Source organism: Acomys russatus, chromosome 1, assembly GCF_903995435.1.
Source record: "Acomys russatus chromosome 1, mAcoRus1.1, whole genome shotgun sequence".
NCBI classification, from domain to species: domain Eukaryota; kingdom Metazoa; phylum Chordata; class Mammalia; order Rodentia; family Muridae; genus Acomys; species Acomys russatus.
Genome location: NC_067137.1, coordinates 3,134,881 through 3,154,097, shown reverse-complemented (window position 1 = coordinate 3,154,097; position 19,217 = coordinate 3,134,881). Strand labels below are relative to the sequence as shown.

Genomic DNA, 19,217 nt, shown 5'->3' with positions numbered 1-19,217 from the left:
TATCTTTTGAGTGAAGTCCAATAAAGCAAGGCCTATATGAATGTTCAGAAACCAGACTTCTTCCTCTGTTGGCCAGCTAATTCTGCCTCCGAACTGTCATAGCTTTGACACTGACAACCCTGGAAGAGGCATGTGATAGGATTCCAGAGCCACTTTTTCTGTCACGTAAGTGTTTTTGAGATTAAATGTGAGAATTCAAGCAGATAAAAGCCAAGAAAGAGGCCTTGAAGAACAATGAGTAAACAAAATGCTTTTAAAGACAATGGAGAAAGAGTAGACTTACTGAAGGAAATATAGAAAGACCAAGAAGTGAAACCATGCACAGACACCACAGTCGTCAAGATATAACCCAATAAACTTAAAAATGTCACAGTACAAAGTAAGACAAGGTTTCAAAATGTGGGGAAAATCCCACATATAGGAAATTAACAATGTACTCTTCAATGAGGTGACTATATGTAACTAGCAAAAGAAAATTACAACAGCCAAAAGAGAACTGTCACCATTCAAAAACATCCCTGAGGAAAACTTTGGTATTTCCAATTTTTTTTTTAAACAACTGAGAGCCACATCTACAACAGTCCAGTAGCAGATGATATAAGAATATATAACTTTAGACCTTGTTCAGCAAGCAGTGTCTGGAAACGATGACAAGCCTCTATACACAATCAGACAGGCACTTACGGTCATTGCAGAGCGGCCCACTGAAGGAAGTCATGCTACAGTCACAGCTGAAGCCATCCCATTGCTGCAAGCACACGCCTTGATTTGAACATGAGTCCTCTTGGCAGGTTGTGCTGGGCCCTGTAAAACATTCCAAAAGACACCTGTTTGGATTTTTTCCTTAATTAAAAAATGCAGAATGTTCTTTACATAAGCTATATAACATATAGTAGTTGCCAACACCTCAAATTACATGTGCAAGTTAGTTTCGAAAGTTCACACACCCGAACTAGGATCTGAGAGGTTAAGCATGAAGGCCTTCTTAAGCTTCTAGTAAGAGAAGAATTCATTGTAATTATAACTAAGCCAACAAATAGTAAAAAGAAGTGCATAGCTTCTTGGATGGTCATGGTGGTAGTAGGTAATCTCATCTGTTGTTAATGATTGTCAGTCACCATTTGGATCTTAGAAAATGAATGGATCTCCTTAACGTCTTACCAATGGACAGAGATGCCATGAGAAATGGATATTGTAAGATAATGAAATTGAGATAAGGATTGGCAAAATAATCAAACATACTTATGGAAAAAATGCCTATGAGATCCCACTGCTTCTACACATAGACTGTGGCTAAGGTCATGATTCCTCAGCTCCCTGAATGGGTATGTTGGCAAGTATCAATCCACATGCTTTGACAACATCATGCAGGTACCATAAAAGGAAAACAACATAAATGGCATGCCGCCGTCGAACACATACGTAAAAGGAGTGCTATTCTGTTTCTAAAGGATTATAACTAGAACAGTGAAAAACAAAGACCAGAAAAGTATGATGAGAGCACTAACTGTACAAACATGTCCAAGACTGAAAGCCTTTATGCAAGCTATACTACAAAATGGGGTTTCTTGCACAATGTCAAAAAAGAGGGAAATTAAATCTAAACTCAAATAATAATTACAAAAGAATATTTTTAAATGTTATTTTAGGTTTTCCATTGTGTATGGTGGGGTTTCAGTCTTGTTTTATACACACAGGGCTATCTACCTTGCAAGTCAGCTTTCATCAATGCAACTTGTCAGCAAAATTAAAAAAAAAGCAAAATATATTTAATGTTAGTAAGCAGTATGGAAATGGGGCAAACAAAATGTTTAGATTCAAAAAAGCATGCTGCTGTAAAGGGAGAAATGCTGTGTATAGCAGACAAATTAATATCAACAGCCATCAATCTTAAGAGAAGCCAAAAAAAAAAAAAAGAGAGAAAGCAGTATAAATTTTAGAAGTTTACAATATATGTGTGTATTACATGTAATAGTTAATCTAATCTGGCCAATGGCACAATGAGAGAAACTTGAAGGGCCCTTGTAACTCCTACTCCCCTGTGTAGATATGCATGGATTCCTTAAGTGGCTTGTTTATTGGAACATGCAGTATGCTCTGTCATGTGGGTACACATTGTAGGCTATGGTCCTTGCAGAGAAAGTACCACTTGGTGTGCTTCTAAATCTCGATTTCTGAACACGTTCATTTACAACTATGACTTAAGACAATGGTGTATTGTCTGCCCTTTGTTCTGCTTTGCTGTGATGCCAAAACATCAAAATGAATGTGCCATTTGAAGTAGCTGAAAAAAGTCACAAGGATGGTAGAAACAGCCTGTGACATTATTCTCTTTAGAAGCAGTCGTTTATAACATTCCTGGATGTCACACTTACTCTCACTCTTACAAGGCTGGATACATATGATTCATAGGTTTCACAGGGTTCTCTGTGTTGCTTCCATGTGAACAATTATTACAGGAACCTCAGGAAAATCAATTTATAAAATTGTAAAAAGGAATACATGCCACATAACACAGCTCCATTTAAGAGGTATAAACAATAAATTATCATTTCTGGTAATAATTATTACATATTTTCTTTTCAAATGTAAAAGAACATGTCAAACAAATTATATGCCAGTGATGACCATTGAGATCACTGCTATGATGAATAAATAATTTTGAGATTTAGTCTATGTATAAAGCCATGATTTTATAAAATAAAGTTAAACATGTATTATACAAACATGTGTATATGATAACTTTCTCAGTAAAGGCATTGTCCACAGAAAAGTACTAAAGTAAGCCTAATTTTTTGTGTATTTTTACAAATACAGGGTCTATAAATCCCAATTAAGTACTAATTATTAATATCATCAAATAATAAAACAGCAATAATGTGATAAGTTACAATGGCAATAATAGTAATCTCCTAGGAAAACTGGATATGTAATTTTTTCAGCATAAGAATGCATCAGTAACTTGTTCACTGTCTTTTGTATCCCACACCTACTGGAAAGTCCTACTGATGAACAACCTACAGTGTTAGCAACAAAAAGTGTCAGGTTACAGAAAGAGAAACCTTGAAACAATCTCCATTAGCTGTTTCTTTCCCCAGATGAAAATGGGGTATAGGGGAGCTGTGTGTTATGGAGAGTCAGTGTTATCAAATAGTTACTGACTGGCTCAAAAACAGAAAAAGTAGGATCAAGAACTGAGGACCATCAGGGCCCTAACTCTGGCATGAACCCCTCAGCAATGTCAAACTACTAACACTGTGATCTTAGAAGTAAATCTCCCTGAGCTGCACAAAGCTGCCAGCTGTCTATGAGAGCACACATCATGTTTCTTTTTCATGTTTAATTTTCTCCGTAAACTTTTTGCATTTGAAGTACTACATGAGATTGCAGACCTGTGACTGACAAGATGCAGTTTTTGACATTACTCACCTTCTGGAACAATACTTAAGGACTGCTCTATATTTGCATAAGCCAAAGTCTTGATGTATTTTCTCTCTAGTTATATAATATTTCTGATTAATTTATTTTGTCCCTGACTGAAATTGGAAACAAGCCAAAGGAAACTTGTACTAAGTGCTTTTTTAAAGGCAAGGATATGTCTGAAAAGTGAAGAAAAATGGAAATCAAACAATAATGTCTGTCGAACTTAGACAAAGAGGACAATAAAGGAAAGCTCATTTAGAAGCCTGCCCTTCCAAGTAAGCTTTAATTTGAAACCTCTATCATCCACTTTCCTAACCTTATAAATGCAGTTAAATTTCATGAGACAATTGTCTTTGAGGAGATATTACATTGGGTATGTCTAATTTAACTGCTAATCCTAAAACCATGTGAATCTCATCAATTACACTTATGACCAGTTGATATGAGCTTATCCTTAGGACCATGCAGGATAGAAATGGTCAAATTAAACTTTGGAATGAAATCATCAGGGAAAGATGACATCAGAAAGACAGGAATGTGATGATATTCCTAAAGAAAAACCATGAGAAGTGGTGAGGATTGCTAAGGCTGAGATGTTTAAAACTTCCTCTATGCGTGGGGAGATATTGCATAAGCTGACACATTGGGCTCCAATATTCAGAAGCTAATTTAAGGTCAGTGAAGAGAAATCTATAATTAAGTGTCCTAGACAAATTGCCTACTAAATTAGGTTGGAAACAGCAGTAAGTGTTGCTACTACAAACATTTGGTAAGTAGCCTTGTTCCTATTAACCTTCCTTCCATCCTTTGTAGTTTTGTCTTCTTCCTGCCTTATGGCTACTGAGCTTCCAATGTCTCTTTCACAGAGCACTTGCCGTACAACCTGTCAAAAGCTTACTTTTGAAAAGTAGTGTCCAGAAATATTGTAATGCCTTTCTTTTAAATAAAAATAAACAAATAACCTAATCTCACTTATTAGACCATTTCTAAGGAGGAAAATTATGTCTCACATACTTATTTTCTCCTAATAAGGATAATTTACCTTATTAATAATTGGGGTTCCTTTACTAGATAAGCAAACCTGAGAAATCAGATAGTCTTTGTTTTACAGGTGTTAAGTCAAAAATTTAAACAAATAAGTATGGTGATGTTATTATAAATGAATTTAAAAAACACTTCCACTAATACTCTTACTCTCTTTTACTATTTCATCAGCTTGAGTTTAAGTTAAGTTTTGAAAGAAACAGATGCTTCAGAGGAGGAAAAATGTAATTTCAAGTTAAAAGGTTCCATAGACTTAGGTAAACTGCTTAATAAAATGACGTTAGTTTGACTGAGAAGTGAGCCATAATCTCCTTAAGAATAAGAATCACATTTTGTTCTTCTTTTCCTCTCATACAAAATTCCTTATAAACATAAGTTTTAAAAATGAATCAAACTATGCTGAATATTATAAAAGAAACAGTAATACACTTAGAGCCATACAATTCATGATAATGTGATTGAATTACACTTATGGAGGTAGAATTGGCTAAAAAATCCTGAGATGTTGAAGTGAAAATTACCTAAAATGAAAGTAGCAGTCAAAAAACTACTCCTGAAGCTCTTGGTCTGATAGAAGGCATGAACAAATGTAAGAGCATCGCGTGCATTGTGAAAGCATTATTCATTAGCTCCAGATAATTTTTGACAAAACAGATAATATATTACTTGCTATCAGATACATGAAAATCAAATAGTGGCCTAGGAATGGATATCTGAGAACTACTCTCAGTTTTAATCTCACTGAGTGTAAAGTTTTAAAAATGGGTTAAAATATTTTAATTACTGGATTTAATATTTTCTATTCTAAATGGATTTCTGGTATTATAATTATAGCATTATAGAACTGATTAATATAATAGCTGGGCAAACTACAGTCTGTAAAGAAGAACGGAGAAGGACCGTAGTTACAGCTCCTGGTCTACATTGGACCATAGTGTACTTTTGCAAATAATTCAGAAAATATAAGATTTGTGGAATAAAATGTTCAAAACATGAATAAGGATTTCTGATCTCTAAGTGAAAAAATGTTACTGGTTTGCGGAAGTTTTGCTGACGAGTGAGGAGTTTTGTTCCAGCTGAATTTTTATTTTGGTTGTATCAAAAATGTGTAGTGTGAAAACAAATATGTGTTACCTTCGCATCCTCTTTCAATTTGCCCATTGCAGAGAAGAGCATCTGAGATGAGATCTGGAAGTCTGCCATTCAAGTCCACAGATGCCAAGCAACCTTGAAAGCCTTCTTTGGCATGAACCAGTTTGGGCAAGGACTTGTATGTTTCTTTAGCCACTCCTCCAATATACAAGTCACCTGTGGGAAGATCAATTTAACTGTCACCAAAGTATGTCAGCATCAACCTTGAATACACAGTATGATGAGGAAAACAAAAGAGATGGTGTTTATTTTATACTAAGTAAATGAGGTAATCTTATGTCCTACTCTTTTCCTAAAAGTACAAAATACTGTAGCATTTGAATAATATATTAGCATCAGACATTTTTCTAGAGAGAAGCATCAAATGCACTGTCTGTATTTACTAGGATGCCACCAGATAAAATGCATATAGCCAGGGAATAAACATATCTGTACAGAATCCAGCCCAGGTACTTAGTAAATACATTCTGCGGAAGTTTCTTTGGTTATTAGAAGTCCATTTTCCAAAGCTAGAACAATAAAACCTATCCTTTGTGTTGCTTTGAGACACAAAAGATGTGACATTTAAGGAAGCCCTGGCAGCATGAAAGTATGTAACAGACAAAGATGGGGCGTTAGGGGAGCATTATTATTAAATAAGCCTTATCCTCAGCCTCTGAGTCTTTCAATGAATGAAGACCTGTATGGTTATACTGATTAAAGCCACATTACACACTATCTTTTTGCTTATCTTCTGTTTTGATATTTTTACATTAAAATATAAATACATAATATCCCCAATTGGTTTCCTCCTTGCAACATCTTTGCATATCCTCTTGCTCCCTTTTGAAATTAAGGCTCCTTTTTCTTTAGTTCTTATTGTTTTACACACACACACACACACACACACACACACACACACTCACTCAAGCACACGTGAAACTCACATGCAGAGACACAGAAACACAGACAGACAGACACAGAGAGAGAGAGAGAGAGAGACAGACAGACACAGAGGCACAGACACACCCATAGAGAGATTCATACACAAATACACAAAGAGACTCAGACACAGACACACACACATACAGACAGAAACACACACACAAGTACACACACACACACACACACACACACACACACACAGAAACACAGACACATGCACCGAAACACATACACACCTAAATATATAAATACAACTTGCTCACTCCTTTACTGTTACTTCTTATGTTTGTGATTTCAAGGTTGAACTAGATACTGGATCCATCCGGGCCTCACTGTTGAATGGATTATTTCTATTGCTCTCAGCATTTTTCAGTTGTCTATATTTCATTGCCTATGGATGGGGCCCTATGTGATTTTTGCCTTCCATATTAGCATGTCTATTGTCACTGTACTTCTTCAGGTCTTGTTTAGGCAGCTGTGTCATTGAAGCACCATGGGGTTTTAGCTTCCTTGTCATTTTTAGGAGACACAATCTCACATCAGCTTTCTTGGCTCTCTGGCTCTTCTGCCCCCTGCTTCTCAGTGTTGCCTTAGGTGAGAGAGTTGTGCTATAGACGTTTGTCTGGGGACTAGGCACCCCACAAGCTTTTGTTCTGTGAATTTTGACCAGCTGCACTTTTCTGTCCAACTCACTTTATTTTGAGTATCTTCTTCACTTCTTTAATCCTTTTATAGTCTGATTTATGTAATTCTTTACATGTTTCCCTGCTAAGTTAAAAACAATACCACTTTTAACTCTGTGCTACTTTGGCACTTTTAAAGAAGATGTTAATTTGTGTTCCTGGTTTTTCTGTAGTTTCAAATGGAACATTTTGCTCAGCTTTGCTGTCTACAGGCTCCTAGGTTTAGGGTTCTTCAACTTTATTAACACTATTGAAATCCCTTTTTTTTTTTTTAGTCACAGTGACCAGATGACATTTAGTCAATGTAACTAATGAATTTGATACACGGCATAAGGATGGTGACCTCAGAATTCTTTAATCTTCAGCTCCATACTGCAAGTTTTGCTGACACTCATCTGTCAGCTCCTTCTCTAACTTTTCTGTCCATGAAATGTCTCTCTCATCTTAACCATTCTAACTTCGTGTCACTGAGTATAATTTTACCATCATAAAAAATAACTCCGCATTCCTAATGCTCACCTAGGCTGCTCTCCTGTCTTTATGAGACTGAGACTGAGGACAAGAACTGATATACATTGTATTCATTTAAATGTGAGAAAAGAAGTCCTCAAGACATCTCGGCAGTTTATGTCCTCTACCAGTGTTCACGAAACAATCTTAAGCTAACTCACTAGATTGTAAGCAGAGTGAAATAAAGCCCTCCGTCTTACACTCCTGGAAATTGTTGGTGAAAATATTGAGAATGAAAGTATACAGCTTCACCAATATCATGTATCCCCAAGAACTGAGAAGTCTGGCCCCTTACCCTACAAAATTGACTGTCTTCATTACAATAGAACACCACTGACGTTGTATAATCTGTGCAGAAAGTATTGAATGTGTTTCTCCACAATCTTCTAAATAACACTGAATGAACCAACACCCTTGGTATTTAAGGATAACATAATACATACAATACTATTTTTTTGTAATAGCATTTGGTTATTTCTTCCACATTTCCATCCTCGCTTTTGTCTTTCCACTCACTTAAATTTCCAGCCATTGTGTTTTTAGTAGACTCAGAAGGAGTTGAGTCATAAATCGAAGATATAAAATTAGCTTTCTGCGTTTGAAATTTTAAAACCTAAATTCTTCTAGGAATGTGACACAGACATTTATACAAGGAAAGCAAACTTTCTTACACTGCAATTGCGCACATAGGAAGCATAATCCTGTGAACATAGCCGTTGGTGAGTGTCAAAAGGAGGGCACAGCTTTCTAATTTAAAAGCTGACCCCTGCTGGGTCTCACCGCTGTCAACACTGGAGATTTTGGTGAGCAATGTAGATGGGTAAGTTTCCTCAGGAGAACCAAAAAGCATCAGCAAGATCCTTGTGGATGAACACTTTCAGGATAGACTTAGCTACCTGGAAGTTTATACTGCTTCCTAGAACTTTCCATTCTTCACTATATTGTACAAGCAATAGAACAATTTCCAGATGACCCAAAAATAGCTGACCTAGTCTGACTAGGTCCCATTGCAAGGCCATTACAGCTAGACAACAGTTCAGTGGGTGTCTGCACGGGGACTATAGAGTATCTGAGATGGACTCTAGCCTTTCTCATTATCTCTACTTTCCTCATTTCCTTATTTCTACTCTATTGGGATTTTCTGATGGTCAACCCTGTAACTTACAAAATACTTGAGGGAGAGAAGAGAACCAGAATTTCTCAAGGTCTCATTTTCATTAACTCAAAGAATCACAGCTCAAATAGAAAGCAAAGTAAATAAATAAATAAATAAATAAATAAATAAAATTGTAAAAAGTTGTTTTCTTGCCCACTTTGGAGTGTGGGCTAAGGTTTATATTTCCATGTCTAATATCAATGCAAGGAGACGCTCCCTGCAGTCTTTACTTAACTCAATTCATTGAGGTGCTTTCATCTTTTTCAGGACTAAAGAAAGGCGTATTATTAGATAAGAGTGTGGGGCTGAATGAAGAATTCTTAGCACTGTCTAAGCAGTTTAAATAAGAGAGTAAAGACCACAAATTATGCAAGTAATATTGGACATTTACTAAGCATTCTTCTTTCAGATTCCAACATCCTAGAGGCTGTTCAGTGTTTGTTTTAGAATCTATCATATTGCCTGAGGATGGTGGACAACCAATACATATTATTTGACACCCTATAGGTTGATGTCACACAGGGAAATAAAAAGTCAAGAGGGAAAAAAAGGTAAGGAGTGGCAGAGAGGTGATTCTCAAGATGGCCCACTTTCCTCCCCTTTCAACTTCCTACCGTGAATCCTATTTCCTAGTTAGTAAGCTCCTTTGCCTGATGGATTTTGATTGCTCGTGCAAGAGAAAGTAGTAAACAATCCCCTGTGTTATTAAAGAGCAGAAAACATTACATCATGCCATGAGGGATCTGATATGAACCTCAAACATTTCAAGGTGGATGGGTCTGTATTTATAACCTTGGGTCTCACTCTTACATTCATTACTGAAGCTATTTTTATAAACTTCTCATATACTGTAGAGTGGACTTGAGGTCCCCCGGTGGGCTTCCAGATAAAGAGAACAAAGGAAATGCTTAAGTGGTTTTGGCCCTGTATACATTACCACCTCATCAAAGATGTAGCATATCCTTTTGATCCTTGGGGAGATAGGAGGGAAATGACCCATTAGCACTAATGGGTCCTCACAGGTAAAAGTCCTGTGCATATGAAGGAGGATATGCTTCTTAATGACCCTGTGTGTAAACAGGGCCTAGATGGGCATCCATTAAAAGCCAAGTTTTCTATGTAGTTGAACTTCACCTGTTGCCGTCCCCCCAGTCCCACCACTCCACCAGGATGGCTTTTACTACTGTCCTTGAAGTGGACCATATGCAGCAGAAAGTGGAATTGAGACATTTTCAGCAAATATTGTGGCAAACATGCATCATGTAGCCAGGCTCAAATATGGGCAGGAGTAAGTTTTTTAAAGAAATCTCAACAGTCCTAGTATTAAGAACCATAAACACTGAAGCACAAAGCACCTTTCAACAACACCATCTGTTGATAGACAGTGACTAGTCTCTAGCATCGGCACAGGAATGAGTAAGGAACTGTGGGCGAGCTTTGTCGTTGTAGAAGCTCTATCTCTGTCACTCAACTGGTACCCATAGTGTAAGCTCATTATATTGCATTGCATTACTTCTTTGATAGTAAGGTTGTTCCTCTGTGGAGTGCAATTAATCGTGCCTACTTTAGGAAACCTCGAGGTTACAGAGAGCCTTTCAATGTACTTAGTATACAGCATGTACTCTGCACGTGATTGACACTCTAGGGCTGAACTGATTGTGATAACGTACTTCATCCTATGCTGATGGCACTGGAACATCAAAAGAAGTCAAATGTGTTCCTGGGGAGTGAGAAGTTTCAGATTGGAGACTTTTACCTGATATACATTTAATTTGATCTAGTTCACAGACATCAACGTGTTTACAGTGTGTCTTGTAGGATACTGCCAGAGATTAAGGCACAGGGTCATTTTACCTACCAAACAGCACAGAACCTCATAAAATAATCAGGAATTTTCTAAATTAGACATATCAAGAGATTAAAAACAAGCAAAACAGCCAAGCATGGTGGCTCATGCCTTTAATCCTTGCACTTGGGAGGCAGAGGTAGACGGATTGATGTGATTTCAAGGTCAGCCTGGTCTATAGAGCAAGTCCAGCACAGCCAAGATAACACAGAGAAACTCTGACTCAATATAAAAAACAAAACAAAGCAAAAAAAACAAACAAAAAATCCAAAACATTCTATAAAGGCCAAAAGCCAATTTATAAGTTCACACTGAATGCTTCTTAGACAATATGAGAAATAAAAAGATTTTTGTGAACTTGTAGGATGGACCATGATGGAAGACCTGAGGTCAGAAGGAACAGGAAACAATGTTTTATGAGGACATAAATGCAGATGCAAAGACTTGGGTACAGGACAGATGCAGTATGGAGACAAAGTGTACATGGTATTTGCGTGAGAAAACAAAAGATCATTTCAGAAGGCGTGATGGGATGGGAGACTTTCCAATTACTTGTTAAATAATAATCAGAAAAGCCAAACAAAGATGTATGGGTGAAAAATGAATGGACATGATTGGATCTTCTGAATATTGGCTGGTAAAAATATAAATTAAAATAAAAGGTGTGTGTCAGGGGAAGGTCAGACAGGCTAGGATAATTAGTATATATATGAAGAGACTGACATTACAATGTGATATTTGAGCACTAGTGTGTTATAAGGAGTCCTGAGATATGGACTGGGCTCACACAACAGGAGTCTAAGCTAGGATCCTTTGGGGATCTCCAACCAAAAACAAACGAAAGAAGTGTTGGAAGTGATTTCTTCTCTATGAAAACATGGAGCAGAAGGCAATTAGGCAAAGCGTCTCAGCCCAGCCTCACATCAGCAGAACCTAAGTGTCAAGCTATAATTACTTCTTTGACTTAGCTTTCCTGTTTTTCCATATGCACTTTTCCTGGCCTCTTAAACTCTTACTTTTATTTTAACTAAGAAGAGAATATATAAAAAGACACATGCTTTACAGATGTGAATACTTATCACTAGGGAAATATAGGCTTCCAAAGTATCATTTGGGGAAGAACTAAACTCATATACATTGTCTGAATTGTTTTCCTATGGCTGTATTGGAGAAAAATCTAATTCTATATTCAGGGTACTCTAACTTTCCCCTCATTTCTTGGGATTCAGCATTAAAGATGACTGAATCTGCCCGCATTGAGTTCTGGGACTGATCTACAAGTGGGGCGTCCTTCCTTTCCTCAGGGAACATTACACCTCTGCCCTTAGGTTTGGATCCTTTCTTGTTCCACCACAAAGGAATGCCTACAGATCAGACCTCTTTGAGATATACCAAAGAAAATATTCTTGGGGAGAGAAATCATATCTGATTGTGTTTGTATGAAAAGGTATTTTCTGCTAGAAAAAAATTATCTGAAATCTTTAAAGAATAAACACTCATATATTAATTTAACTTTTCTAGGAACAGAATATCCACTTGATTTTTCCAGTAAACTCTTCAAAATAAAGGATATTCAATTATTAGAAGAAAAACCACAGGAAATGGCTATTTCTCAAATAAGCCTGAGCTTTTTTTAGTAGATAAATAGGTATAATGGATATAACAAGCCTCATATACCCAAGGTCGTCAAAGTATGTCAGATACTCATTTTTTCACCCAATGGAAAAACCCAAGTAGATATTTTGCTCTAAGATACAATATCTGTGTCTAACAGATATGAGAAACACTGATGCTAACTTTAGAAATTCCTTGCTGAAGAGATGCCACCACTCTGACCGAATTGATGTCCATCAACTTCAGATATCGTCATCTGCTCTGATTATGTGGAAGGTCTAATCCTATAGTACTCTAGGTTAAATTCTATTAGAAATGCCTGTAAAATCTTATCTCTAAACTTACATTGGATTTAAGGGTTCCAAAAAATAATTGTCCCTCTGACTGGAGAAGTTGACCTTGAAGACTTCTTGCCTCATAAGAATCAAATTACTAGACTCCACAGGGGAAAATTTTTCCAAATGATTCCTTAGCTCTATTTTGTTTCTAATGCCTGACACTCAACCTATTTCTACTTCTTGCTGACTTTATTTCCCTTGTAATAATTCACTATCTAGTAATTCTACCTCCCTCCACTATCCTTACTGACTCCACATCAACCTTCACATTTTGTCAGGTTATTGTTAACGTGTGTATATCCGGATATGTGTGTAGGTGTGTACATGCTGCAGCATGTGTGTATATTTTAGAAAACAGCTTTATAGGGCTGATTTTCCCTATTTACCTTAATACAGTTTCTGTGGATCAAATTCAGGCCATCAACTTGCTTGGCAAGCACTTGTCTATCTGAGCCGTCGTACCAGCATCCCACTGTGTCCTGGTCTGTTCAATATCTCACTCCCTCTACAATCTAGACTAGAAGCAGTCTCACATGAAATCTCTTGATAAACTTTACACTTGGTTTCCCCAACGCTGTTTCCCAGGCAGATGACTTGTTCCTATACCTTGATTTTCAGTCATCTGCCGTTACCTTTGTTTCTCTAATCTTGTGCTTTCCTGCCATTCCATCAGAGTTTGTACTACACATTAATTTCCTTACAAATGCCTTCCTTCTGCCAATGTCACATTTCAAGACTCTATTCAGTTTTAAGTGTTCAACTCATATTCTACCTTAATAAAATAGTTGTCTAATTTTCAGTCTCAAATCCATATGATCTTTAAATCCAGGCATAGTTTTGCATCCCCTGCCCCCAAGTGTGTTGTTCTCAGTGCTTTGAAGAGATAAGCATGGTGACACTTTAAAATTTCACTTTCACTTAGGAGGACTCGGTGATTCGTTGTTGGGTCATTTATGGATGCACAATGAATAGTAATAGTTCAGAGTTGATAAAGAATCATCTGAGTAAGAAGGCACAGAGGAAGCAGTCCTGGTGTAGCACGCATATGTTTCTGGTTCCCTTTCTTTGAGAAACATGGTTTAACATTAATCAAGGGGATGTGTCTTCTACTGACCTTTCTAATAAACACAGAGGTTAAGCCGCAAAGCCCATTAAGAAAATGTGGTCCAGTGACACTGTTTTATGTTTTATGGAGTCATTTATCAGGGTAAATTCAGGGTGGTTTTAGTTAACATACACTGCATTTATTTATGGTGAGAGGTAAAGAGATAAAGTAGGAATATAGAAGCACTTTGAGGTATCAATGTGTGATAATGAGAACCCATCTCTTAGTTTTCTTGTGAAGCTAAAGCAAGTCTGAAATCCTTGTGGGGAACCAGTTTGATCCTATCCTGTCTCTCTACTTAAGCTGTCAGGATGTCCAGGCATACCCTCTGCTGCACTATAAACAAGTACAGCCTCACACGTGCAACCTCCATATCACAGTTTATATTATGGACACTGCTCCTTCTTTTCAGTTTCATCTGCTCTGTGGCCCTGGTGTTAACATAGAGTGAAGAACATTTTTACTTGCATGTAGAACAAAGTCTAGCTAGTGGAACCCCTCTATCTTCACCCCCAAGAAGTTCAACAATCTCCATTTGCAGTTCTTTTTGATTTTGCATGTGTCTCCCTTCATACCAGCTTGTCTTTGAGCCATCACCCAATGGTTACTAGGAACAGAGATCTTCTCCAGTGAAAATCCTGTTTCTTATCTTCCTTGCTGGTTCTAGGTGTTCTGACCTGATACTTCCCTCCCACACCCAAGGACATATTCCTTCAGCTAAAGCACAAACATCAACATCAACAACAGAACCTGTGCATTTCCTAAAAGCAAGAGCAACTAAATTTAAAGACGATAATCTTCTCTGTTTGAACAAGGGCCTTCTTTCTTTTTGAGTCATTGTTCACTAGTGTCAGGCATTGCCATGGCCAAAACTAGGACAGGAAGGTGGGTCATAACATGGTGACATGGTGTTTGTCCAGCATTCACCAGACCCTGGAATCACTGAATCATCCCTCCAGCACTGACAAAAAATGGGGAAGAAAGCTCTGACTTTATCATAATACAATAATTACTGGCATCTGTGAAATGCACTCAAGTTTACAAAGTACTGCATAAGCATTGTTTTATTTGTATTGCTCGGTAAGCTATCAGTAAGTAAAGTTCATGAGGGACACCGGCTATCCATGCTACTAAGGTCCTGAGTATAGAGACAACAGTGCCCCAAAACAGGAACCACACAAAGTTCAGTCTTCTGAAGCTATGATTATTTCAGTTAATCTGTCCTAGTTTACACAGTGTGCACTCCAAAGACAAAGAAACCCACTATTAAAAGTTACATGGAATTTGGAAAGTTATAGCCAGTTGAGAAAAGTAACAGTGGTATTAGTGGAGGCCCAGCAAGGTGTCAGATTCTCAGCTCAGAGAAAGAAGCATCTGCAAACTGAAAAATCCTAGAAGAAAAGGCAGTCAAACCCTGACCACACAAAAAACAAACAAACAAACAAAAACCCCCAAAAACATAATTATAACTACTTGGCATCAACTTCTGGCCAGTGGTTCAAGCTCTTATGACATGAACATTTAATTTTTGGATGCAGAGGCCACTTTTTAACTGCTGTTCACAGAGAATAAAGTCAGAAACGTGTAGCTAACCCTGTCATACCATACTACTAATATTTTCATGTGAGGGGTGGACAGTCTAAAAAGGCTTGAATGCAAACCCCAACACATTCCTATAGCCAGATTTTGAGAGTTAATATTTTTATTTATTTTTATGGAAAGAGTAGAAAATTGTTTCAATTTTGACATTTAATTTCTAGCTGAAATTTTGAGAAAAATGCCTATAGAACAATTTTTGCTTTTAAAGGATTCTTTGAGACATATAACATGAAGACAGATTTTGTTTACGTGTTTGGCCAACAGACTGAGAAAAACCTGGTGGGCATGCTAAATAGAGACTAATGGAAGGAAACTGCTATGAAGGTGCATATGGTAATCCATCTTCTTTTAAATCTACTCTATGCCAGTGACACTGGCAGATGGGGTGTGTTCAGACAAATAAATTCCATGTCAAGCTAACTTCATTTTGTGGCTTTAAATGTGGAATTTAACATTTGTCTTTTGAGAGAAATCCAGGTAGAGAATTTTTTCAATGAGTACCTTTTGTTCCCAGCACGTGTATATACCTGACATTGGTCCCTTTAACAGGGACACTTCTGTCACCATATGTCTCTGCTTTCTTTTTGTGCTATGATATCTATTTGACCTGCAGATGGGCTTGCTAAGACTACACATACTGCCAGAATTTGCATTATCATCTTCTTCTTCTTCATCATCATCATCTTATTATCGTCATCATCATCATCATTATTTTACTAAGCTTGAGAGGGATTTGACTTTTCCAAACTCTTTAAGGACACTCAGGGACTATTATTATCTAGTCCTGACAAGAAACCAAAGCATCATCAGGAAGAAGGAGTCACTGGGTCAGCACAATCCTTCCGGTATCGGAAGAATGAAGCCTCCACTCCGAGGCTACTTCTCTCTCTACTACTTTTACTAAAATTATTCTCAATGTGTCCTCTTCCCCTGTGGCCTAGTGAGGGAGTCCCACCAAGGGGAACTGATCAAAAAGCAGACAACAGAGTCCACGTCAGGGACCCACAAGAAGCCTGAGCTGCCCATTCGCTGCATCTGCGTAGGGGACCTAGGTGCAGTCTAAGCATGGTCCTTGATGCTCCGGTCTCTGTAAGCCCCTCTGGACCCTTGTTAGTTGGGACTGTTGGTCTTTTTGTGGAGCTCCTGTCACTTCCAGGTCCTTCATTCATTCCCCTAACTTTCCACAAGAATCCTTACACTTTGCCAAGAGGACACACTCATTCCTGATGCCACTTGATGAGCTAAAGTGCATTGCAACAGCACGGGTCGGGAGGTGGGGTGAGGGAGTGGGAGATGGGGCTAGTGGGGGCTAGGGTGGGAAGGGGTAGAGGGGTCTTTTCTCCGATGATCAGGGGAGGGGCAAGGGGAAGACGAAAAGAGGATGAGATCGGGAGGGAAAGAAGGGGGTCTACAAGGGATGTAAAGTGAGTAAATAAATTAATAAAATTTTCAAAAAATAATCTGCATCAGGAGAAAAATTAGTGTCAGGAATGGCTGTAGATGTGACCTTCATTCACATAGTATTAAGGTGTGTCTCTGTATATTCAATTGCTAATTGTGAAACAACAGTGAGCTAAATGCTAACAGATACTAGTTTTGTCATTACTTGAAGGATCTCCTTTCTCGGTGTTGTCTAAAAAAATTTTTTTTCTCTATCATCTCTGGTGGGGAGGGTCTCAGGTGGAGAGAGAGAGAGAGAGAGAGAGAGAGAGAGAGAGAGAGAGAGAGAAGAGAAGAGAAGAGAAGAGAGGAAGAGGAGGAAGAGGAGGAGGAGGAGGAGGAAGAGGAGGAGGAGAAGCACAAAGAAATCACCAGGCTATGAGCGAGTGGCCATAAGGACAAAGATGGAGCAGGAGCAGCCAAGGTGAGAATGAAGGGCAGGTAACAGGGTGTGTGGCTGAGAAGTAGCTCAGGCTAACCTAGATGGGTTAGGATAAATGAGAATCTGCCCAGCTATCAGGATTTAAAGCTTTTTAATAAATATAACACATCTCAGATTCATTATTTGGGAGCTAGAGCAGGAATAGAAATACCTTTAATCAATAGGTAGTGACACTTGCTTTTAATCCTAACATTTGGGAGGCAGAGACAGGTGGACCTCTGAGTTTGAGGACAGCCTGGTCTACTAAAGAGAGTTTCAGGACAACCAGGACTACACAGAGAAATCTGATCTCAACACACGTAGACACACACACAGACACACACACACACACACACACACCATGAATAAGTAAAGTTAGAAATTGCTTCTGGTAATGCATGACGATACATATAAAGTCAAAGCAAATCTTTCTTTTTCCTGAAATTTTTATGTTGCTCTATATAATGCGTTGACTTTTTAATAAACATTTTATTTTAAATAATTTAAATTTTCTCATCTTAAAATAACTGAAAACTTATTTGGGTTGGCTAGATCTCCAGCTATTTCAATAAGAGAACTTCTATTTCCTATAATGACGGGTTTTTTCATTCATGTAAAAAAATTAGTCTTAGACTATCTCAATATACAAGGATAAGAAGTTATATTCATTGCTGGTTTTCTGGGTAGTTTGAAATTATACAGCAATGTAGAACAATGGTAAAGCTGAATACATGGTTTACAGGCATTGATAGAGAACTTAGATATCATGAAACTTACAAAGTTAAATAAAGTATTTATTTTTTCCTTAAGCATTAGGGTTTTTTTTGTAATTTTTTAACTAAAAAAGAATTTTTTTCCACGGTGAAAGATAGGCTACTTTAATATAACCCCTAGATCCTGCAGTATGCCAGAGTATCTCTCCAAGTGCTTTACTTGTTCAATATGCAAATATGCGTGAGGATGGATTCATCTTCAAAGTCATGGAGGGAAAAATTTTACTCTGAAGACTAAGGGAAAAGAAAGGCAGTAACAGTTGAAAAACAAAAAGTTATCCTGTTAAACCAGCTAATGAGTGATTTGCAAGCCAATACCCTAGTCATGCCACCACAGGATTTATGTTGCTGGCTCTCCTTTAAGTATCTGCAAATGCTACCATACTGTAGGGCACATAGAATAACCTAGACCAAGTAGACTGTTCTGCTCTAGTGCCTCAAGAGGACTTCAGAAGCTAAGGCAAGAGACTCAGGATGCCCTGAACTCTAGCAGAGGTGTAGTTTTCTGGGCTGCATATTGTCTCTGTGATTGTGTGAAGTTTGGAATTCTGGGCTAGGGCCCTGAAGTGTGTGGTGGGCTGTTGGTTGGTTGTTGGTTGCTGTTGGCTGTAGTTTATTAATAAGTAGTGCAAAAAGAAGAAACAACAAGAAGAAATTAGATATCCGAATGGCAAAGATCAAAATTACCCCCAAGGAACTCTATGTCATTAATCTGCCATAAGTCTGATGATAAAGAGCCCCATTTTTGACCCCTGACTTTAATCAGGGATCTCTTTAATTTCTACCCCTTTTTCTATCTTATCTAGTGTTAGGGGGTAGAAAGGGAAGGAGAAAAGAGGCAGAGAAAGTGGAAGAAAGAACCCACAAAATAGTAAAAGACCCGTTACTGAAGATGACAACATATCTGTTGTACTAAGTGTCTGAAGTAAGATTTTTTTCCTCATTTGAGTAGAAAAAGGCAGAAGTACGAATATGTTGCCTTTTCTCCTGCTATTGTGGCCATGATCCTATCTTCACTCCTGAAATTTGAATAATAACATTTATTTCACTTAAAAAGTTTTCAAAATATGTGTGTGCCGGGCGGGGTACCTGCACATCACTGAGGAAAGACGATTCACATTTATGACCCAGAAAAAAAAAAAAAAAAAAAAATTATGTCATGGACCATTAAGCTTTTCAAAAACAGATG

At 37.7% G+C, this 19,217-nt stretch overlaps 1 protein-coding gene across 28 annotated transcripts in view; it reads right to left on the bottom strand.

The window, feature by feature from the left end:
- Nrxn1 (neurexin 1) overlaps window positions 1–19,217 on the bottom strand; it is a 1,084,885-nt gene that overhangs the window by 536,509 nt on the left and 529,159 nt on the right. For 14 of the 28 annotated variants that reach the window (XM_051154322.1, XM_051154409.1, XM_051155231.1 and 11 more), the window contains 3 exons: window positions 5,602–5,775; window positions 1,708–1,734; window positions 685–804 (listed from right to left, as the gene is read on the bottom strand). In XM_051154322.1, the coding sequence (XP_051010279.1) occupies window positions 685–804; window positions 1,708–1,734; window positions 5,602–5,775 (321 nt within the window). The remainder of the gene's footprint in view (window positions 1–684; window positions 805–1,707; window positions 1,735–5,601; window positions 5,776–19,217) is intronic. The other 14 variants (XM_051154535.1, XM_051155532.1, XM_051154762.1 and 11 more) reach the window with 1 other exon arrangement.